The sequence below is a fragment of the Argiope bruennichi genome, chromosome 10, assembly GCF_947563725.1.
Source record: "Argiope bruennichi chromosome 10, qqArgBrue1.1, whole genome shotgun sequence".
Classification (NCBI taxonomy): Eukaryota; Metazoa; Arthropoda; class Arachnida; order Araneae; family Araneidae; genus Argiope; species Argiope bruennichi.
In genome coordinates this window covers 117,683,175-117,708,835 of record NC_079160.1, presented here as the reverse complement: position 1 = coordinate 117,708,835, position 25,661 = coordinate 117,683,175, and the positions used below count along the sequence as shown (strand labels likewise).

General features: G+C 28.6%; 1 protein-coding gene across 1 annotated transcript in view; it reads left to right on the top strand.

Annotated features, from left to right (window-relative positions):
- The window catches only part of LOC129989423 (complement C3-like), a 109,612-nt gene that overhangs the window by 81,467 nt on the left and 2,484 nt on the right, over positions 1-25,661 (top strand). Inside the window, exons 31-40 of the mRNA XM_056097959.1 lie at positions 911-1,049; positions 3,175-3,264; positions 6,281-6,353; positions 7,603-7,690; positions 10,227-10,301; positions 12,625-12,730; positions 13,829-13,918; positions 16,561-16,662; positions 17,990-18,076; positions 25,268-25,409. Coding sequence (XP_055953934.1) covers positions 911-1,049; positions 3,175-3,264; positions 6,281-6,353; positions 7,603-7,690; positions 10,227-10,301; positions 12,625-12,730; positions 13,829-13,918; positions 16,561-16,662; positions 17,990-18,076; positions 25,268-25,409 — 992 coding nt within the window. The remainder of the gene's footprint in view (positions 1-910; positions 1,050-3,174; positions 3,265-6,280; positions 6,354-7,602; positions 7,691-10,226; positions 10,302-12,624; positions 12,731-13,828; positions 13,919-16,560; positions 16,663-17,989; positions 18,077-25,267; positions 25,410-25,661) is intronic.

Genomic DNA, 25,661 nt, shown 5'->3' with positions numbered 1-25,661 from the left:
GGAAAAATATAAACAATATTGTTACGTAGATACTTTAGTGTGGAACGCAATGACACACACAAGAAGTAGAGCTAAACCAATTTATTAACTCGACTCTGAACTGAGAACACAGTGACTGGAAAATCTTCTGCTTTTATACTTGCAGGGAAAGTTGCAGAATACTTTTCTGGAAACAGTAAGAAAAGTCCAGAACGCTTGTCTGGTAAACTAAAGAAATGTCCAGAATCTTCTGGAACATGAAATAAAGGAAAACATAAAATCAAGGATCTAAATATTTACATATACTATGAATCGCATTGTCTCTAGCAGGATTCGAACTTAAGCTCTCTTGATTATGAGACCAGTGCCGTGACCATTCGTCCATGGAGATTCGATTGTCTCTTTTCAATGCGGTAACATTTATTCCATTTTTTTACTTTATTATTCAAGTATACGTTAGGTGAGAAAATATATTTTATTTTTCTGTCTTCAGCGAAAATAAATCAATTTTGTTGCTGTCCGACTTTTAAGCATCCAGCATACAACTGACCATGTGGAAACATGGATTTTTCTAGTTTCAAAACAATCATTTGGCAAAGTTTTATCGCAATCGAATAAATGGTATGACAGTGCGTAAAATACAAAAATTCATTTTTATATATTAGAAAATTACGATTAAGATTGCTTTCTAATTGTTAAGCTATTTATAAGGAAAGTTGTGTAGTCCTGTTATATTTATGCCTTCTTACCAAATTTACACATTTACGTTTGATAATGTAATTACATTTTGCTTTTAAAGCATTCTCGATTTAGAATATACAACATTTATGTTTCTTATTAGTAACAGGTATAAGAAAAAAAAATCCATTTGCTCTATTATTCCATGTTGCGATGCAATTCATTTTTCGCCACAATTATTTCTCATTTGTAGTTCGACATATCGGTCAACGTTACAGAACAGAAAGAAGAGAGGAGTGCTATTCGCCAGAACATAAATATGAATGCGGGCAACCACGACGTGTTCGAGCGCTTCCCTCCAGATCTCATCAGAGGAGCTGCCGATGCACTTGGTAAGTTCATCATCATTGCGCACTGAACTAGCCAGGACAATAAAGATGCTTTTGATTAGACCTCTTATTCTCAAGTTTCTGAATTCGATCAGTGGTCAAAGTTGATGAAATGTAATAATACCATGAATCATCAGTATTGAAATCTATGAATATTAAAATTCCATGAAATCTATACAGTGCATTCAAGTTGCATAGATTTCATGACAAAAATGGATGAATATTAAAATGCCACGAAATCTATACAGTACATTCAAGCTGCATAGATTTCATGACAAAAATGGATGAATATTAAAATGCCATGAAATCTATACAGTACATTCAAGCTGCATAGATTTCATGACAAAAATGGATGAATATTAAAATGCCATGAAATCTATACAGTACATTCAAGCTGCATAGATTTCATAGCAAAAATGGATGAATATTAAAGTAAAACGCAAGATATAAATTTAGTGCGTCCCTTTGAAAATCTAGTAAAAGAATTTCTCTTGGTGAAATAGTACAGTTAGGAAAGGTGACTTGCATTATTAGTAATTAATCTAAGCATTTTCATCGGAACCGAACAACTAGTTTGTTGGTAATCTTGATTACATACAGTTTTATGGGCTATAGATTCGAATGACGGTAGTTTAGTGAAATGAAGCCTTTCGGGACGGCGAATGTTAGTGAACTGCAGTTTGTCTGGCCCAACTCGAAGTTCTGTGGCTGGAGGAAAGGCGAACAAGAAAACAGGAAAAAGGGCACAGGACTGTTTGGAAAATTCCATTGTCCCTGCAGGAGATGGAAGGGTTCTAATATCTCCAAAGAAGCTGTTGAATTTGAAGAATTGTCCCGGAGCATAGTTGCAGAGACAGTATATGATATACATCGGACGACCTCATCAATCCTCTCAATGCTGTGCAGTTTAGTGGAGGTAGAATGATTGACTGCAAATTCTGTCGCCAACTCAGTACTCAGGGAATAATAATAATAATAAAAAAACAGCTTGACTGACTACAGCTTCTCAATTTGCAGTTCATACTAAATTCATAGTGGGTGGCTCTTTGGTCATTCTGAAGAGGAAGTGCTTATAAATGGTCTTGAAATTAGTTATATGGCGAATTAAAAGTTTGTTACCCTGAAAGACGTTAGAATGGCAATTTAACGCCAGATTTATGTAAACTTATTTTCTTTTTACCATAATATTCTCTCCATAGTAGAATTCCTAGGTTTCAGTTACAGATAAAGTCAAAGAATCTCTATCGATTTCTTTACGAATTGCAATTAAGAATGAGTTTTTTTTTTTTTATTTACTTTCTTGTATACATAATATTCAGAAAGTATAGTAATCGTCAAAAAATTTGAACTCCTGATTTTGAAGAATCTCCACGTTTTAGACCTCCCTGGGTTCGAAAAACATATTTTTGGAAAATATCCGTCTATCTGTCTGTGACAAAGATAACTCAAAAAGCTTTGATCTTCACGATGAAATACGGTCTTCATAACAAATGCGTACATTTCTATCAAATGTTGAGTCATATCCGCTCAGAAGAAATCTGTCTTTCTGACTGTTCGAATATAATTCAACACGATAACTACAAAACGAAGTGAGCCTAGATAGATAAAATTTGATACACAGACTTACCATCCATATTCTAGACACCTATCAAATTTTGAATTAAATCAAACAAGTGATTAACCATCTGCACTTTTAAAAACATGTAAGCGCCATAAGTCAAAGACTCAGTAGTTGAAACGTATCAAATTTGATATGTAATTTTGTGACTACAAGTGAAGTTTTGTGACCAATTTTGGTTTCAATCGGTTTGGTAAAACAGTGAATTGGATCATTTGGCGAGGCCGCATTTCAGGGACTTGTATAATCAGGGGCTTGTATATTGTTGTCAGAGGCATTTCAACTTGTATAATACCACAAACTTAATAATAGTCTGTAGTTATTTATTTTATTGACTTCTTTATTGTCTTTATTGTCTAAAAAATGTTTTATTCCAATTTCTAAATATATGCATCTTCTTTTCCTGAAGTTGTTTTATGGAATAATTATTCAGATCAATATTTACTGTACGGATGACGTAAGTTTTAAATATTCAAGCTTACTTAAAGAGTCTCGATGTTTGTTCTGCAGAGGCTAAAGATGATGCTCCTGTTTTGGAAATTGATCCTAGAAGTCGAGTTCAACGGATGCCATTGGTGGGCGACGGATTGAAGTTAAAAGGTAAGATCATAGTATCATATAAGGGATTAAAACATCTATATTGTTTGAACAGTACTCTTGTGGATCATAGCACAGCCCACCTCTTGGCGTCTTTTTGAATTCTCGCCAAACGAGTGGCGATAACGTCGCCAATGTGGCAACCTAGACGGCTTTTTTAAAATTTATTTTTATTATTTTTATTTTTATTATATTTATTTCATTTTATTTATTTATGTATTTTATTTTTATTAATATTTATTTATTATTTTATTATTATTTATTTATTTATTTTATTTTATTTATTTATTTATTTTATTTTTATTAATATTTATTTATTATTTTATTATTATTAATTTATTTATTATATTTATTTTATTATATTTTATTTATTATTATTTCTGGCCTTCAAGTATCGTTTTTTAATTAAAAATAATAATAACAAATATTTAATTAGTAGTCAACTTGATGAGATTTCAAATAAGTCACCAAGTGGTGGGCCCATCTAGGATTTTACCCAGTACTCATATTTCCACTCAGTTGCTAATTACCAGTTGAGTGAGAACATTTTTCTTAATCCGAAACTGGAGATATGAATTTAGTCATACAGCCGGGCAACGTGGAGTCAAAGTGGCTCCATTGTTATTTTTTCTTTTTTTTTTTTGTCTTTTGTAAAAAGCATTGGAATTTATTTTGGAAACACAATACATTCTAAAAATCATGTAATTACCAAAAATATTTAAAAATGTTAAATGTTATAATATTAAATACTGGAAAGATGTAATAAGAAAAACATAAACAATCTTTTGATGAATATTTACTTATTTTAGATATAATGGAATGGCACTAGTGTTAATAATTGTTAGAATTTAAGAAAAAAAAAATGAAGAATACAATATCTTAAATATTATTTTACAAACACTTCTTTATTCTTTTTGCATTATTCAATTAAAAGCAGTTTCAGAGATATACAGTCAATGATTCCATAAATAACAGCAAAAACTTTGAAAAAGAATCACTCGGTTATCCGCTCGTGTTCAGACCTAAACTTTTGCCAAGATATTGCTAAAAGAACAACTTGAAGGTACTGAAGAGATGATTGTATTCAAGGATAAAATACCACGTGATAATCAGAGCTAAAGAACAACGTGGAGTCTCCAGTTACGGGTTAAAGAATTTTTATATAATTCTAGTCCCCATTGACGACTAAACTATTTGCTGGATCAGTTTCAAAATCTGCTATGTGTAATTCGAAATACATGGTTTCCTTTATCCTGCTTTTTAAACTTTCTAATTGTGATAGGCATTTAAGAGCGCCGTATGAATCTGAACGTCTCGAATTACGTCCAGATGATTTAATTGTTCGTATTATCTAACATCTAATTGCTCTTTGTCCATTCCAAGTTCATTTTCTTATTCTTCATACAAAATTCACTCTCGATTTCAACATTATAATGATGTGGCGACGTATTTTACATTTAACAGCAAGTTAGCTCGATTAAATGTTGACAAAGGAATGAATTAGAAAATGGCAATTATAATCTTTCAGCTTACAGGATGTGTTTCATAATACATTTAAAATTTTAAAGCTTATTACTTATAAAATTACAAAAAATATTGATGAAATAAATGGAAAAACACTTGAACATTTACAAAGAAGAGTTGAATCAATTTAAATACTCAGGAACATGCACCATGTGAAATCTCATTTGAGCATTTTTTCCAAATCTAAACTTTTAGCGTTGTTTTGTGATGTGGTAGGAAAAAACGTTTGCTTACCTTATCACCCTCAAAGCGGCAGTAATTGATCAACAGTATGTTAGGAAGAGATTCATATTTGTGGCAGTCTAAAATACTCTACTAGTTGATTGCACCTCTGTATTGAGTACTATGATTTTGTCCTGTTGTATAGCACTGTTCTGAATGTAAATATACATACTGAATATTGTACTGAAAGTAAAATGTGCTATGAAACGAGCTTTTCACCACTTTCTTTATCGAATCCTGCTCCAATTTTCTTCTATTTTACTCAGGATTATTTACTTGGATTTTTTCAGATCATTGTCCATCATATAGTGAATTTTTGACTGGCTTCTAAAAGTTTTAAAGACTTTTTGGGGCCTGCCACACGCATTTGATATTTATCATAGTTTTTTGCTTTGTCAGAAATAAACATTGGTATAATCGATATTTAAAAGAATGAAATACACTGTCAAGGAAAATTTTAACTCATTTCATAAAATCTAATATTCGATATCAGATCTTGGGATTTAATGAATTCCAAAGGTATTAAATAGAAAAAATTTGATTTTTGTTCGATCTACTTTGTTAGCAAAACAATTTCAGCATTGTTCTAAAAATGCATTCTAAAATATGTTCAAATTCTTAGATGAAAAAAAGTATTTGTATAGCAGATTCATAGCAAAAGAAATAAAGAAAAAGTGAAATAATACATAAGAAAAGGGCTTTCTTCTAGGAAAAATGATAACAAAATAATTAAATTTATAAAATTAAACGAAATAATTAAAATGCCATAGGAAAGGGGAGGGAAAGAGACAAAATGTAGTTGGAATTTTGCCAATCTGTGATTCTCCCTATGAGAAAGATAGTTACTTACTTTATTGTATATAAATCATTATCTCTCATTTATTAAGGAATATTGCTACTGTATTTAGCTATTCAATGTGTTTCTCTTTCAACTTATATTTTTGTCACTACTCATGCCAGGGGTATATAGACAAATATTATATTTTCGCTTTCAAACTGCTATTGCAAGATAGAACTATTGTTTTTTTTATTTATAACGACTTAAAACCGTTCCAATTTTCTATAACTTAACATGTTTTAGAAATAACTTGTTGAAATTATTGTAGTTCTATTAGCTCAATGAATAAATAATAGAAATAATAACAAAAGTATGCAAGGATAGCATAATAAGGAAAAATCTATAAGTAAAGACTGGATGAAAATATGTTAAATATACGGATTCTTCAAATTATATATATTACAATAATTTTCTATACTATATATATTTTTACAGAATCTAAGAGATCAAAGAGACAAGCTGGAAATGACAACAGTAAACTCATCATGAAAGTTTCGTTATGTGCCAAGTATGTTATGGCTTTCTTTAAAAATTCAATTTTTACAAATGTGATAAAATAATTGTTAGAAAAATTTATGGAATAGTTATCAGAGCAATTATTTTTTGTAGCTCTTACTATTTGATAATGTTGATTTATTACATCACAAAAATGAATCTTTATTTTAATTTAAATAAGTTTAAATTTTGAATTACTTTTAAATATTTTTTCCAGTTTTTCGTTTAACAAAAGGTTTTAACCAATCAATTTAGTTCCACCATTATTACATTACCCTAGTATAAGTTAAGTTTTTTTTTTAACTTTTTTTTCCAGTTCGTTTAATAAATAGTTTGTTTGTAATCCTAAGATCGTTTTAGATCATAGCTGTTACCCTAGAAACGTTACAAAACAAGATGCTACCCAAGAATATCCACAAAACAAAATTGCTACACAAAAGCTTCTATAAAACAATTTTTTTACCTTAGAGCCACTACAAAACAAAATTGTTACCCTAGAACCGTTACAAAACAGGCCTATTACTTTAGAATCACTACAAGACAAGATTGTTACCCTAGAACTGCAACAAAACAAGTTTGTTCCTTAGAATTTCTACAAAAAAAAAGATTGTTACCCTAAAACTACTTAAAACACGATTTTTACCTTAGAATCACTAAAAAACAGGCTTGAATTCATGTTTTGAAATGGATAATATTCCATGTACACTTTTTGTAGTACATTTGACGTATGGCATCATCCATTAAAATAATCGAGAATCTTCTAGAATTCATCTTAGAAAGGATCAGAACCCAGAGTATATTTTAAATCATTATATTATGAAAGAAGTAACTTTGTGTACAAATGTCGGATTATAATGTTCACTTTCAGGTCAATTTGTCTATTGCTAAATTATCCATATTTGTTCCATCTCTCAGTCATCCATTTAATGAAACATCTCCTATAAAAGATATTTATTATAAGAAGATTTTGTAAAAATGATCGCTTATGAAATTCATGTTTCTTCTTTTGAAGAAAATCCTATTGAAATCAGCATGCTTATCCAAGAATAATGACTGATTAAATAAACATTTATGGCCATTTGTATTGTTATGACTTTTATTCACTTAGGTGAATTGTAATATTGCTTTTCAATTCATTTTAAAATAATTTGCAATGGAATATAAAATTGCATTTGTATTAATGTAATTCATACATATCTCTAAATATCTATATTTAAATCAATAATATTTGGATCTTAATTGCTTTTCTCCTTTTGCTGCAGATATTTAGGAAATAAAACCACAGGAATGAGCATCATTGATGTTGGAATATTTTCTGGATTTGCTCCGGAAGATGAAGATCTTCGAAGTGTAAGATAACATGTTTATTCATCATTTCATAATTTGACACCAAATGAGACGAAAACCCGGTTCTTTTGCAACATCATAACTGATAAAGCTTTTCATTGATCATTGACTGAGTCGAATACTGATATTTAATTCGATTAGTTATGTTTTGAGTTAGCAAAATTTAAAAAAAAAAAAAAAAAAAAGTGGAGTATTTTTAATTCGTCAAAAGACGAATAAATTAAGAATTTGACAAAATAATTATGTATAAATGTGCTTTGAATTATAGCGTAGTGTTGTTTATAAGGAAAAAAATATTGTTCTAATTTTCACTGAAAATCAATAATATCTATTATACTAAGTGAATGTCTTATTAAATTGTCCAATGCCAAAGAATCCTCTTTGCAATTTGGTCAAAGCGTCATAAGTAACAATTGTAATTTTCATTCTTAAAAAATAATACAGTTTAAACCAGCCGGTGCAGTCTCCCTAAAACTTTCTCGCATACTCTTTAATATAGTTGTTATTCCTTAGAAGGCCTTACATGGCGTTAGCGTACAATAGATACGAAATAATTTTCGGCATGAATTTAGAATTTTTACTGAATCAATCGTTTGATCTTTGGCGAGATTTTTTACTGAATCTATAGAGCAACCCAAAATCCCAAGCATGATTTGACATGTTTAAGTCACTTCGTTTTGGAATTATCTTGTTTACTTGTTTCTGAAAATATAGACCGACAGACAGTCAACCCGTGGCTAGATTTGGCTCAACATTTGAAAGGTGTCTATACTGTAGATTCTAAATATGTGTATGGAATTTTATTTATCTTGCACCCTTCCTTCTGTAATTATCGTGTTTATTTATATTCGAACAGCTGGATAGGCGAACTTCCTCAATTAGATTTTACTTGAAATTGGATAGAAATCTGTAAATTTGGTGCAAAGACCTTATACCAAATCTGAATCTTCTAGCTCAAATCGTTTTTGAGTTATCTTTGTCACAGACCCAGAGACAGACGGACATTTACTAAAACTGTGATTTTCGAACTCATAGAAGTCTAAAATGTGGAGATTTTTCACAATTTCGAGTTCGAGTTTCTTGACGATGTAAATGCTTTTTTTATATTACGTATACGAGAAAGTAAAATCTACTTTAAAACTTAAATGAAATTTCGCATTGTCACAATTTCGATTGAATTTTGTCTAAAATGTCTAAAAATTGCTAGTTTTTCACGATTTTCGGGATAAACTGATTTTGAAATAAGAAAAACGTGTGATTTGAATGTAAACTAACAGAGTTACCAAATCAAAACCTATTGAAAGGTAATTATAGAATTTTTAAATCATTTAACATAAGAGGCTTGGTACTTTATACACTCGTAATTGTGAGTATTGTAATCTAAAGAATAGAAGCTAAATTGACTATTGAAAGATAAAAGTTAAATCCAGCATTAAGTTCCAGGGAAAATAATGAATGTTCCGGAAGAAGATTTTGGTATCTTGCACATTTGAATCTGCGAATGATCAAACGCTCAAATCCTTTTAAAAAATATTTTATCGAAAACAACGTGGCCTGTTTCATGTACAATGAATGATTTTATAATAAAGTTTATCTTTAATGTATTCTGTTATATTGTTTAGTCAAACTTTTTCAGAGGGGCAGTTAAATATGAAAGGGAAGAATGATGATTTGTTCGAATGAAAATCATCAAGTTTTGTTGAAATAAAGGAATGCTTCAGAAAAAAAAATCGATCTCAAATAATCAAAACGTTCGATTTATTCCAGTTCTTATTAAAAGCACTCAAAATCACTGGGGGACACCTCAGCCATGAGGATGAGAAGCTCCCGGAATAGTGATTGGTTCTCGTTATCCAGATGGGTACAGAAATGTGTAGGGTCGGCACCCCTTACGGATGACGTGCCGTGCCTTCCAAGGGAGGGGTTGTACCGTGGCCGGTGATGGTCCTAAGGGCTCAACCTAAGTTCCCACCAATGCTGTCGTGGTGGTCCGATCATTCACATTTTTCCGTGTGCCTCAGGGAAGATCAGAGTAGCCAACATGTGATTACCAAACATTCATAAGTTCAAAATCCTTTATTTACTAGTTCATTTAGAGCTGCACTTTTAAAGTTAGTTTCAAAAATGTGCTCGTACTAATATTAATAATTTATAATGGCATCTTACATATGTATCGCTGTAAACTCTCGTGATTTTGAAATGGCGAGACTATTAAAAACTCGCCAAGCGATGTCAAATCATTTGTTCAATACTCATCACTTGTATTTGATGAAATCATATCTGTATAATATCATTTTAAAATATTCCATTCTATTAAAGAAATCTGTAACTCCCCTCATATGCAGTTCACAACAATAAGGAATAATTTAGATAAAAACTAACTGCAACTAAAAATAAGAACACATTTAAAATATTAAAATAGCATCTCTTACGGCAAATATTGGAATGGAAATTCTAAAATATTTATATTAATAGTAAATAATTTCATTAATTATATATTTCATATAATTTAAATTCGTTTTCTTTTTCTGTACAACAGTTGCAAGATGACCCAGAACATGAAATTGAGAGATACGAGAAATCGAGCAAAGGGGTGGTGTTCTATTTGAAGAAGGTATGATCAATATCATAACTATTTCATTAACTATTTCAGAAGAGATAGAAATCTGTGATAAATGAACACTGAATTATTCTCGACAACTTGTATATTTTTCTAAATGTACAAAATGAAAAATGTTTACAATCAAAATCTTTGAAAACCAGTCTTTTTTAAAGTTTCTATTTCTATTCTGTTCTAATTAAAAATATTTTAAAAAATAAAAAGCAATTTTAGATTTTAAAGAAAAATATTTATTAGTAAATAAAAATAGTTGGCAATAAATTCTAGTAATTGTTGTTTCATTTCCGCTATGCTAGGATGTGATTCTTTTTTCTCTTGCAATAAATCGATTTCTGAATTAATTAATTCAATAAATTTGACATGTCTTTAGCTAGAATAAATTTATTTTATTTAATACTGTGACCTTTAAAGCATAGTTTAACCTTAAAAAAAGAGAGAAAGTAAGATTTTTATTTGATTTCCGTCATTATTGTAAAGATGAAACTGTGCATTTGATTTCTCGCTGAAATTTAAATTGTCACCTTATTTTATTTTAGTTCTGAAATTTGTATTTTAAAAACATACATTATTGTCAACATACTATATTTTAAGAGTTTAAATCAAAAGACCTAAAATTTATATTTTTTCAAAAAGGAATATTATTTTATTTTCAGAGTCAATTATTCAGTCAATCGATTCCTTTTAACAAGATTTTGATTTCATAAAAGTGTCACCATTTGGCTAAACTACGTAAATTCCGTAATATTTACAAATGTAAATATTAAAAAAGTTTCAAAATGTTAAAAATCAAATATTTTTGAAAAATAGGCTTTTATTAATACACAGAAAAGTAGAAAATATAAGTTTTATCCAAAAAATGGCAGTCAGATCAAAAGTAGACGAATCCTGGCCCTTTTAATTTAGTAAATTAGCAAAGTAGAGGAACATGAATATTATAAAAAAGAAAACTTTTGAACATTTTCTAAAATCAGTCATTCTATTCATGTGATTGAAATTACAATTTAGTTAGGATATTTCTATGAGCAATTCTCATTTTGAACTATTTTTTTTTATGCAACTCAATTTTTAAGTGAAAAAATATTTTCCATTTTAATATACGGTTATAAACTTTTGACCTCTGAAAAAATGCTTCATAATTTATTTTATTTTTCCAATTTTTTATAGGACATTTATGAGAAATTTGCTCTTATAGACTAAATAAGAATTAAATTAAGGATTGTTTTTCTGTATCAAATGAATAAACTCATTTTAGAACTGCACAGTAGCTGCCAAAATCATATTTGTCGCTATCTTCATATAGGTAAAAAGAAATATATATAGATATTGTTACGAATCTGTGAGGCGGCTTCCCAGCATAGTCGGTTCCATAGGAGGTCCCAGAGCTTGGCGACCATTTGGCGACGAATTTGGCGACTTTGGCGCCAAAATAGATTATACACGAAACATCGAGAATTTTCCCGATCCGTCCAGTAGGAACGGAGATACGCCTCGAACGTTCCTGATTGGTTGAGAGGCTTCAACCCCCCCCCTTCCTGAGACCTATAAAAAGAAGCACCCGCAGCTGCCGGGCAGTGGTGAGTCGAATGGTGAACCAGTGGTGAATTGAGGAGAAGTCGGAAGCGGCAGAGCAGAGCAGAGGAGTGGTGAACCAGTGGTGAATTGAGTCGTGGACGAGTGGAGTCGAAGAGTAGTCGGAATCGACAGTAAAAAAAACTGGTCTTCCAGAGATAAGCGGAGCGGCGACGGAGTGAAGCTAGTGCTGAACTAAGCTGTGTGCTACTGTCTGTCTGTCTTGTTATATGCTGCTGTGTATGCTGTGGTTGCTGCACGTCTCGGCTGAAGATAATCGTCTTTGTGCTGTCCTGTGTGTCTTCGTGTAAATAAACGTCGTTGTTTTATTTTCTACTGCCGCCTGGTGATTGAGCGTTCTCCATACCATATAACCCCCACTATCCGAACGAACCCCGGAAATTTCGTAACAATATATATATATATAATATTGCATCATTAACTTCATAAGGTTGTATTATTTAAAATAACGAAAAAATTAATGTTTTTAAAATAATTCAGTGAGATTTTTTACAATGTTTTGTGTTTACATAAATTTCTTCCTTTTATTATTAATGAATGCTTTATTTGCATTTATTATGCTATAGTACAAATGTGTATTTGCAATAATAGATTCTAGCTAAAAGTAAGTTTATTAAATTTATAAAAACGCAAGTATTTTTTGGAAAAAATTAAGAATTTATTGCGTTTTCTGATGTTTTACTTGTTTCTTCGAATATTCAACGTCCTCAAATGCATTTCCTAACAGATTCCCAACACCAAACCTTACTGCTTTGACTTCCGCGTGACAAGAGATTATATAGTAGGAAAAACCCAAAGGAGCTCGGTAAAAGTTTATGACTATTATAATCCTGGTAAGTTTCCCACTCTTTGTAATTCTTGGATAATTTGTATCGATTCAAAAGTCCAAATTTCAGAATTAAAACTTAGATTCAATTATTAACTAAGAGAGATATGATATTGAATGTTAGGAATGAATTTTGTTATTTTTATCTAAATTCAAGGATTTTCAAATTTATCTTCTCTTGGTTTCTAAAATCCAATGCTAAAGGAAAGGGTGCTATTTATATTATTAAAAATAAAGTAATAAAAAAAACTTTCTACAGTGGAAAACAACAACATTCTTTTTTGGTGACCCTTATCATTCCAAACGAAACTAAGTTCTTTTTATAGTAATTTTTTAAAATTATTTTTAATATTTTTAGTTATTAGGAATTGTTAAAAGAAAGCTTTTTTAGTTAGGAAATCGGAGGCAATTATTAATACCAAATTTCCTATTAATTAAAATAATTTCATATTAGCTTTTCCAATAAAACAAAATTCTCAATAATCAAGAAATCGTCATATTTTTGTATTGAATGTATAATATAATAATGATGAAAGGGATTAATACATCAAATGTTTTGTCCTACCAGACATGCAAAATGTATAAGAATGTAAAAGAAGCATTTTTAAAATAAAATAATAAAGTAATAAGCCATTGTGGATTTGATTTTAGAAAAGAAAAACTAAATATCAAATTCGATACTTTAATCAAATCCGTTATTTTCAATTGTTTATATTTTTCAGTGAACCGTTCTATATTTTTTAAACATTTCTCCAAACAAATTAAACCATCCTTGTTTATAAATTAGTTTTATCAATGGAATAAAAACAATAGTAGATTTATTAGAGGAAGTGAATTTTCCCTCTTTCACTTGAAATTTAAATTTCTTAAATTGAATTTTTTACTCCGTTGTTTACACAAAAATAGTAATATTATATAATAATAGTTTTTGTATATCACTAAAAAAAAATGCAAAACTGTATTAATTTCAACAAGGGAATGAATATTACAACTTTCATTTGAAAATAAAAAATATTTCACCGAAATCATTACGATCGATCTTAGTGTTATTTCTTTTAACAAGCTTTTTCGATATTCGATTATTCTCATAAATTTTATTTTCCAGATGAAGCATGTACAGTATTTTATAGTCCTCCAAGTAACAGCCCAATGTTGCATAAGTTATGTGATGGTGGTATCTGCCAATGCGCAGAAGGTAAATAAGGATTTTTTAAATAAACTTATACTCTTTAAATGCCTAGATTTCCAGTTATGAGCTCTCTGAATAAGAGAACCACATCACGTAAAGACACATAACCACATACATCCTTTTAAAGGTATTTAAAAAGTTTTAACAATTTATTTTTAACCAGGACTACTGCCTTTATTCATATACTTTGAAGATATTCATGAACCTTGGGCATTTTACCCTTAACTGGGGAGGTGCGATCTGTCAGACCACTGACGAGGGACTTTCGGTCCCCTCTATTCTATTTTCAGCTGAATTTGATGGATTGACCCTGTAGCTTCCTGTTTCGTGACCTTCAATACACGTGCACTTTTTCAACCGGATTCAGTGGGTGCTTTTTGAAATAATTCAGCTATTTCTTTGAGCGACGTCTGTAAAACCGCACCCCCCTTTTAGAGTTCCAGTATTAAACAAGGCTTGGCGGTGGCTCTAAAACTTGGTGCTAGAAAACATCACTCAACCTACTGATCCTCGTTATGAAGCAGAGCTCCAGAGACTTTTAACCCTTAACTGGGAAGGTGAAATTTTAGGACTCAACTAAGGAGGTGCGGTCTACGAGACCGCATTTCATTTACTCTCAAATTAAATTTTCTAATGAATGTATTAGTATGAAAAACTGCCAATATATTCTGTAGATATTTTTCTTGATAATTGGATATGTTTTAGAAATTTTTCATAATATATTATCGTTGAAAAAAGTAAATGCGTTGGAACATAGATTTTCTTCTCAAATTACTTCTTGCAACAAATAATATTCTTGAAAAAACATTTCACTTTTTACTTTTTAACTCATATTTATTTTTACAGTATGGAGGTATATAGTAGACAATATAATGTAAAATTCAACAATTATATGAAAAATAAAAAATAAATTGACAATCGGTAAAATGGGCCCTTTTTTTATCGGTTTGTGTGACTTTCATAGCACGGTTTTCTAGGGCATTTTAAACATACAGGTTAAGAACTAGTATAAAAATCAATCTATAAATTCTGTATATATATCTCTTGGTAAATTAATATATTTTATAAATTTTTCAAAAACATTATCACTAGAAAAATTAATTATGTTCGAACATACATATCAGAATCAGTTGAATGCGAACTTTCATCGAAAAGTTCTTCTGTACAATTATCCTTATCACTAAAATCACTTTCTGCTTCATTTAAAAGTGTCTGGAGCACTGCTTCATAATAGGATCAATAAATTGGATGATATTTCGGGGCCCAAGTTTTAGCGCCATCAGCTAAGCCTTGTTTATCACTGGGACACTAACAGGGAGATGCGGTCTTACAGACCGTACTCAAAGAAATAACTGAATTATTTTAAAAAGCATCCTCTGAAATCGGTTGAAAAAGTGCATGTGTATTGAATGTCACAAAACAGGAAACTACAGGGTCATTCCATTCAATTGAGCTAAAAATAGAATAGGGGTGACCGAAAATCCATCGCTAGTGGTCTCACAGACTGCAAGTCCCAAGTTAAGGGTTAAATGAAGCAGAAAGTGATTTGAGTGATGAGAACAATTGTACGAAGATTTTTTCGCTAAAAGTTCGCATTGGACTGATTTTAATATATACGTTGAAATGTAATTAATTTTTCAAGTGATAATGAATTTTTAAAAATTTCTAAAATATATTAATATACCAAGAAAAATATTTACAGAATTTATAGGCTGATTTTTATAATAGTACTCAACCTGTATGTTTAAAATACCCTTGAAAACCGATGATGACGATAAATAAGGGTCAATTTTACCCATTGTCATATTTTTTTAATTTTCATATAATTGTTGAATTTTTTATTATATTGTTTCCTATATATCTTTATATACTGAAAAAATAAATATGACTTAAAAAATAACAAGTAATATAACTTTTCAAGAATATTGTTTGTTGTAACATGTAATTTAAGAAGAAAATGTAGGTTCAAACGCACTTACATTTTTCACTGATAATATGTTTAGAAAAATTTCTAAAACATATTTATATATCAGCAAAAATATCTGTAGAATATACTGTCAGATCCGCACCTGTTCAGTTAAGTCCTGAATTTTCACTTCCCCAATTAAGGGTTAAAAAAGACCCTATTAACCATTTTACAACACTGTCCACGAATCTGTACTTAGAGACTTAAAAAAAAAAGACCCTGTGAATCGAATGAAAATAGTTCCCATGAAACTTGTACTTGAGAAAGTTCCTATGAGCTATTTTAAAACAATAGGCACGAATATTGTATTTCAGGGATTTAAACAGGCCCCTATGAACCATTTTACAAAAGTGTGCACGCATCTTGAATCTTAAGGACTTAAAAAGTCCCTGTAAAGCATTTTGTTGTACTATACTCGGATGTTGAATTTTAGGTCTTAAAGATGACCCTTTGATTGGTTTAAGTTAAATTAATTAATTTTAAAAATGCTTTATAATAAGTATTAACTTAATCAATTCCTTGTTAAATAAATTCTTAACAAAGAATTGCTAACAATTTTTTTTTTTTGTATGCTTAACATTATAGTAATGATATTTGTTTTCTCACTTTAGCTATCAACTTATGACTTGTTAAAAAAGAAGTACTTGTACACTGATCAAATGATTTAAAATCATTCTTTCAGGTGGTTGCCCACCAAGCAAGCCTTTCGAAATTATCAAAACGATCGAGAAATCGGAGCAGAGGAAACAGCTGAGACACATCGCTTGTGAAAATTATGATTATGGTAAACAAATTTAAATTTAATTAATTAATTTTAATGCATTCGTGTACATGTTTGGAATTTAGGTAAATTGTCTGTAAAATTTTACTTAAATTTTAGTTTAAAGTGAAATTAACCTATGTTGTAAATCTTAATGCTAAAAATATAGGAAAAAAAACAGTCTAAAGAAATAACTAACTTGAAATAATATTACTTGGTTAAATTTTTTGAAATTATGAGTATTTAATCTTGCAGTATTTAAATTTAATTTCGAGGGACATTTTTCATAAAAGATGCAGTAACAGTAGCATTTAAATATCGATTCATTCTATCAAACAATTAACCTTAGTGAAATATTGAAAACAATAGATGCCACAACATTCTTTATCCTAAATTTAAGAAAAAATTTCGAAACGTTTCGAATCCTTATAAATATAATATAATTCATATTTTTATTCAAAAGATATTGAATATTTTATGTGGATATCGATTAGTTATCCACTAAACCAAACGATATTGAATGAAAACATTTCTGGAATTTTACAAAATCATTTAACAGTAAAGAAATGATTTTAGTTTGAAAATACTAAGATGATTAAAAAATTAGTATTTAACTTCATTTTGTTTGTTTTTTCAAAACACTTATTAAACTGAATAATACATTTGGTTTTATTTTAAAATTTGCAAACAATGATTAATTACGAACTGTGGCTATTTTTTATGAATAATGTCCTCGGCATAAATTGTATTCTAAAAAAAAATGCGTGACTGTTACAGAAACAAATGCCATACTTTTTGGAAACTGTTTTCTCTGAAAAGCTTGTAAAGATAAACTGCTTGATTGTCACAGGCATTCAGATTAGAAATAAATATAGCTAGAAGGAACTTCTTAGTAAATCTTATGTCAGTAAGTTTTTACTATCAGTTATCGTAACAGAAAAATAATAATTTAACGGTTGATTACTTAGATATTAAAATTCTTCTTAATACTATTTCGTACAATGTTCCAAATCTACAAATTCAAAACAATTAAATTAGCACAATTAAGAACCCCGAATTGAAAAAAAATATATACTTAATAGTGTAATCTTACAATCAGGACAACTTAAGTGTCTTCCTCGCAATAAAATTAATATGTAGTTATATTTGAATCTACAGTTCAGTTTACGGAATTAATAAATTCAGTTTGTTTAATGATTATTAGATGATCTAAAAAATTTAAAGATTTTTGTGACTTATTGAAAAAGTGATAAATTTTCTGTATATAAATGAACTAAAATTTTCTTCTTGATTTTCTTCCTATTTTTATGCTAATTATTGTGCATAACCTCTTCTAAAAAATATTTTCTAGTGTGGAAAGGTGAAGTAGTAAACGATGTAAATCAACAAAATGGATTTTTCAATATTTCCTTTGAAATCGATGAAGTTATTAAAGAAGGTAAGCTCAATATTATAAATTAATTAACATTTTTTTTAAACCACAAAATGTTTATAGCAATTTTTTTAGAGCAATCATGTAGTCAGTAAATTAAAATTTGCTTGTTAGATTATTATCGATATTTCAATATTCTCACCTTGACTCTGTCTTGTAAATTTTCCCTCAACATCTTATATATTAAATGATACTTTTGCCCCTCTCTCATCGCGCAAAATTTATTAATGTTCATACTAAATCACCTTTAATTTTAGGCAGAACTTGATTAACTATGAATTATTTATTAAATACTGACAAAATTAGCATGTTGTTATTAATGTTCATACTAAATCACCTTTAATTTTAGGCAGAACTTGATTGACTAGGAATTATTTATTAAATACTGACAAAATTAGCATGTTGTTATTAATGTTCATACTAAATCACCTTTAATTTTAGGCAGAACTTGATTAACTAGGAATTATTTATTAAATACTGACAAAATTAGCATGTTGTTATTAATGTTCATACTAAATCACCTTTAATTTTAGGCAGAACTTGATTAACTAGGAATTATTTATTAAATACTGACAAAATTAGCATGTTGTTATTAATGTTCATACTAAATCACCTTTAATTTTAGGCAGAACTTGATTAACTAGGAATTATTTATTAAATACTGACAAAATTAGCATGTTGTTATTAATGTTCATACTAAATCACCTTTAATTTTAGGCAGAACTTGATTAACTAGGAATTATTTATTAAATACTGACAAAATTAGCATGTTGTTATTAATGTTCATACTAAATCACCTTTAATTTTAGGCAGAACTTGATTAACTAGGAATTATTTATTAAATACTGACAAAATTAGCATGTTGTTATTAATGTTCATACTAAATCACCTTTAATTTTAGGCAGAACTTGATTAACTAGGAATTATTTATTAAATACTGACAAAATTAGCATTTCATAAGCAGGTCACTATCTTTTTCTGAATCTGGAGAAAAATTCAATTTTCTTATATCATAACAATTAGGGATTGCAATACCGGACCAAAATTTCAATACCGGTATTCGGTATTTTTTAGATCTTAATACCGGGATACCGGTTTTAATACCAGTATTAGAAATTTTAGAAAAAGAAAGAAAACACAGGTGTTTCTTTGTTTTATTTGCCAGTTTTATTAGAAAAGGTAAATATCACTAAAAATAATTTGTAACCTATAAATTAATTATAACAGTATATAAAGAATCACAAAAAAGTAAAGGAACAACTTATTTATTTAAATCACAAAAAATTTTAAATATCACTATTCAGTCTGTGGTACTAATACAAATTTTTGAAATGTGATCTTAAAAAATATAATGCATCCATTGTACTGTCATTAAACCTGAAAAGTAATTTTGTGCAAAAATTATTAGCTATCGAAAACGCTCTTTCGGCATCTAAGATAGTTAGTGGTACTGTTAGCAATGCGCGATATACTTTTTCCAAGTATTTACCTCTAAATCCCTCATCTTCAAATAAATTGATTCTTATCGAATGGTTTTGGATATAGCTGATTTCTGTACTGTATTTTGGTTCGTTGAAATTTTCTTATTCAATGCTAATTCTAATTTTTGTTCAAGAGACAATTCCTTTTCACTATCGACATTTGTTTCATCATAATCTTCGATAACTGAACCGATTTTTTTTGAATGCGGATAGGTTTGTGGGTAAAATATGTTAAGAAAATTTACTATAAATTTAATCAGATTTGAATTGGCTATTTTCTTTTCTTCTTTTTCATTTTCATTTTTAAAATCATTATAATTATGTAAATACCATAAGACATTTTCTATTTCGATATGCCTTTCTTCTGTGCGATTTTTCACTGTAATATATAATCTTCAGATATTGATGTGTGCTGTTAGGAGTAAACGTGTTTTAAAATCTAATATTAACATATATTCTGTTTTATTTTCAGTTAGTATGTATTTTTGTAATATGTCATTTTTTATAGGGGAACGTTTAAATATCTTAACAATTTTTCGAACTTTATAAATTATAGGAAGCAATTCTTGATGGGTTAATATTTCATCCTCATTAGCAATATTTTCTTCAACAATTACATTGTCATTATCTTCGTAGTCAATATCACTATCACTCTTACTCTCTTCAAAATTGGAATCCGAAGTTTCTATATCCACAGCATTTGGATTCTTCTGTTCTTTATTTTTTTGGTATAATACATCTATAACTCCTAACTGAATTCCATGAGCATAGCACAATTGCTGATTTGCACCAATCAACTTTCCAACTCTTTTCATAACTGTTGCTCCATGAGTCATTATGGATACAATTTCTTCTTTCAGGGATAATCCATGTTTCGCTAATTTAGTTTTAAGCAATTAAGTAAACCATTAATTAGTTAATTAATTTCTCCTGTTAGGGAGACATAAAAACAAAAACGTATACTGTTTTGCTATGTTGGCGATCCCTGAACATATAAAACATCCCTGAACAATTTTAAAAATTTCTAATAAATACCGAAAAACCGGTATTACAAAATTGTACTAATGGCTCAAAATACCGGTATTCGGTATCCCGGTATTGAAATCCCTAAGAACAATATATATAATTCTTCTATGAATGAAGATCCACGATGAGCACTCTTTGCTTACTTTTCATCTTTATTTCTAAAAAGATGTCTTTCTTTAAATTATTATTCTTGATTTCAATATTGACAGTTGCTCCCATTTTTCCTCCTTAACTATTAGTTATTTAAGATTCATCATCTTTTAACATTGAGTGCTTTTGATAAGTTCGTCTTTCTTTATTAGACTTTTTAATATACATTCAAACCTGTTTTTGTGAATCCTTTATTATGCGTTTTTATCTTTCGGAGATTTCTTTCGTGAAATTTTTTATGCCCTATATAAATTTCAACGGTGTTGCCATTATAACACTGTTGCAATGTTTCCTATCAGCGCATACATGTAGATTAATACAATTTGTATGATATACTATATATGCACATATTAAATCAACTAATGCTAATATTCTAAAACAAAATAAATAATATATTTCAAAAATAAATCAGTTCTGATATCTTCAAGTGAAAAAAATTATTTTGAACCAGTTCATCACAAGGAGATGCGCGCTTTGGGTTAGAACGAGTTGTATTGAATTATGAATATTTTGAAAATTTCTGTAGTTGAAAATGAGAAATTAAATTTTAATAAATTTTCCCACTCAGAATTTAATTATTCATTTTATTTGGAAAATATTTTCCCAATATTTCGTAATCCTGCGACTGATTTTCGAAATGAGAGTTTCTTTTAATGAGATTCCCTTTTAATGCATATTTTTTTTTCTTTGATATGTTGTAAAAAATTATTTATTATAGCTATTTATGAAGTTTTGGACATAGCTATTTTTGAAATTTTTTTAAGCGACTTTTTTTAGGCTGTCCATATTTGAAGCACAAAAACAGTTTTGGCTGCTCACTGTGTTATATGAATATGAGGAGATAAATAAGATTTTTTTTTAATTTTAAATATCAATTATGCACTATGTAATATAACTATAAAGAGATAAATAAGATTTTTTATTATTGATATCAATAATACAGTGTGTAATATAAATATGAAGAGATAAATATGATTTTTTTATTATTGATATCAATAATACAGTGTGTAATATAAATATGAAGAGATAAATATGATTTTTTATTATATTTATAAATAATGATATGTGTAATATAAATATAATAAGAGATAAACATGATTGTTTTAATTATAACTATAAATAATTCACGTAACCAATCTAAAGTAAGAAATAGTTTGAAAACGAAACAAAACAGTTTCGAAATCACAACTAAAATTTATTACCTATTCAAACTAAAACCAAAAAAGAATTTCATAGTATTTAGAGAGCTCAACTGCAGCTACATCTAAAACATAGATTCCTATTAAAATCAAGTTAATAGGAAAATCAAAAAACCAAATAAAAATTAAACAAAAAAAATATATAAAAAAGAATCCGGTCTGAAGACTTTTTCAAGGGTCACCCTCAGGCAGGGATTCAAAGAAAGGAATTTTTCTGTGAAGGAAATGCAGACATAGTCTAATAATGATTCCTCGTGACCCGAAAATCCCCTGAAATTAGGCCCAACCATTTTAACAGAAAGTAAAATACAAAACAACAAATTAGAAGAAAATAACCACAACAAAATAAAAATACCATAACAATAAAAACAAAAAATACCATAAAATGGCACTAAAGGGAAAACGAAAAGGCAAGAAACATACCATCTGCAGTCAAGAAAATTTTAAGCTATCGATTGTGATTCCCGCTTTTTAAAACCACTAACGGTAAAATAGCGAACGGTAAATTAGGTAAAAAATTGTAGGCTCCCAGCGCCATCTATTGAGTGATCTAATATGCAAGGAAAGTTCTATTTTTATTAAAGCCAAAGGATTAATCCCAAACCATACCTTGTTTAATTAAAAAATTGACATTACAGTAATTTCTAGGAAATTCTTTTTTAATGAGGTTGTTAGATGCTTCAATATAGGAATTTTTATTATTGCAAACCCTTTTGATCCTGTTAACTTGTGAGAAAATTAGATTTTTGAATATTTTAGAGTTTAGATTGGAATGGTAGTTACATAGTTTTGTAATTTTAAAGTTGAATTCATCCCTTTTATCGTATATACCAACTATTGTTTTATCATTAGCAATTTTGATTTTTAAATCCAGAAAGGTAGCCTCAAGTTGATTTTTATTTGTTTCTGTTAGAATTAAATCTTTTGCATAGCAATTAGTAACAATATTAGTATTGTCGAAGTTAATCAAAAGTAGGTCATCAATATATCTCCACCCATTTATTAAATTATATTAAATTATTTTTTTTCTCATAGTAATGTAGGAAAATATTAGCTAAAGCACTTAAGAAAGTTGTTCCCATTGGAATGCCCTTGTCTTGTCTATAAAAATTAATACCATTAAAAACGTAATTTTCAGTAATATTAAAATTACATAACTCAAGCCAGTTATTTTTAGTAATGATATTTTCATTTAAATATTCGTCATATATAAAAGTGCAGATCTTTATTAATTTTTCATGAGATAGATTAGTGTATAAATTTTCGAAATCAAAAGTATTAAGTTTATTAATGTTGTTATTTTTAAGAAAATCCAGTACTTCTTTGTTACTAGAAATAATAAAGTTGTCTTCGTTTTTTTATTTTGTCCAGGATAATTTTTAAGTATTTAAAGAAATGTTTACCCGTATAGTAATTATAACTGCCAGTGCTACAGGTCACGAATCTGAATTTTAATGGATTTTTATGAAATTTAACTGTTGGGAATAAATAAGGATAGTTAAGAGAGCAAGTCTTAGTTTTGGTCTTTTTTTTTTTTTTTTTTTTTTTTTTTTGCGAAAGCTAGCATTCTTTTATCTAATTCCTTTTCCCCGGTGTTCTTTAACATAAAAGTTGCGTTAGAGTTATATTCATTAATTAAAAGTTCTTTATAATAATATTTACAAATTAAACAGAAATTATTTGCTGATTTATCTATTACTGTAATAACAAATTTTTCTTTAAAAATTTTTATTTCGTTTTTTAATGTTTTACTAAAATAAATCCCACGTTCTTTAGGTCTGTCAAAATCAGTATTCATTTTTATTTTAATTTCCTTTAAAATTCTCCCTTTCCATTCCCGGAAACCTTCCGCAGGCCAATGGTATTTTCTAGATAATTTAGCAATAAAAACATCCAAATCATTACCAATAGAAATCAAAATTTTGTTATGGTTTATTTTTTCTCTTAATCTAAATTTTGTTCCTCTTCCCATCAAATCTCTTAAAGAGTTGGATTCAATAATTTTTAAATTACCTGTAATAATATGACCTTTATCAACATCTATAAAATCTTTATAGTTTTCTTTTTGTTACAGTAACAATCTGTTTTATTTATTTTATATAAATTTTTGCTATAGTAATTATAATTACAAATTTTTTTCTTTAAAGTTGAAGTTAACTAAACACTATTGATACAGTTGTTTTATCTGAAAGAGGAAAAAAATATTATTATTATGTATAATTTTGGGCAATTTTAGATATTCGAAGTAAATATCCAAAAATTTAATCACACAGAATTCTTTGTAAACATTATTTTTATTATTAAAAAGTAAATCGTTTTTTCCAATGTTAAGTTTGCATTTAATAAGATCTAGAATAATACATTTTGTGTACGAATTTTTAAACTCAAATTCCTCGAATCTATTATTTAAAAACCATTTAATTTTATTATTTCTAAGACCAAAAATGTATTTCCTAATTTTGTGAATGTTTTCACTATTGTGTTCCAGATTACAGTAATTTTGAAATTCCTCAAATATAATTTGAAAATTGCCTCCTTTCCCTTTACCTCTTTTAAATCGTTTAGAGAAGTTATCTTTATTTAGAAAATTTTTTAATATGTTAAACTTTTTATAATTGTTGTTATATATTGTTTCGGGTCACGAGGAATCATTATTAGACTATGTCTACATTTCCTTCACAGAAAAAATCCCTTTCTTTGAATCCCTGCTTGAGGGTGACCCTTGAAAAAGTCTTCAGGCTGGATTCTTTTATATATATATATATATATATATATATATATATATATATATATATATATATATATATATATATATATGTTTAATTCTTATTTGGTTTTTTGATTTTCCTATTAACTTGATTTTAATACTTTTGTATAAATAATTCACTGTGTAGTATAAATACGAAGTGACTAATATATTTTTTATTACAGTTATCAGTAATGCACTGATTAATACAAATATGAAGAGAATTCAAAATCGTTTGTCCATAAATTGTCATACATCAATGATAAATAAAATACCAAAGTTCCTAAAATTATTTCTCTGTTTATTTAACTTTTTTTCTAATATTCTGAGAATATTCATAATATTTTTTTAATTTTATATATGTTTTTTATGAGAGTAAATTATTTAGCTTAGAGTGAGTTGTTCGATATTTATTTTAATTTTTCACTTCTTGTGCATCTTACCATTTAAGTTGCTGAGTGCTTAAACTGAAAATTATTACAGTATTTAGTTTCACACTTCAATCACTTGTTATTTCTATTAATGATGAAATATATATATTTTTCTGTCATTGGGATATTTAAAAAATCGATTATCGTTTTTCTTCACATACTAGGCATTGAGAAAAAAGAACTCACCCAAGGCGAGACGAGGCACTTCCTCATCCGGGACAACTGCGTGCCCCTGTTGAAAGGAGAAACTTATCTCATCATGGGCAAAGATGGAGAAAAATATAAAAATGAGCAGGGAAAAATATGGTACGCACAAAACGGTTTTCTTAAATTGCATTTCAGTTGCATACACAAGGTCATGCAATAAAATATATCTAATAATTGGCAAATATAATCTATATTAACGAAACGAAATTATGTCAATAAATCTTCTTCACTGGTGCATCAACCCTGGATGGTTCTTGGCCTTTACGAGAATTCCATTCCATGCCATCCTGTTCTTGACTAAGGTCTTCCAATTTGTCACCTTAATCGTTTTCAAGTCTTTTCTAGGCAATC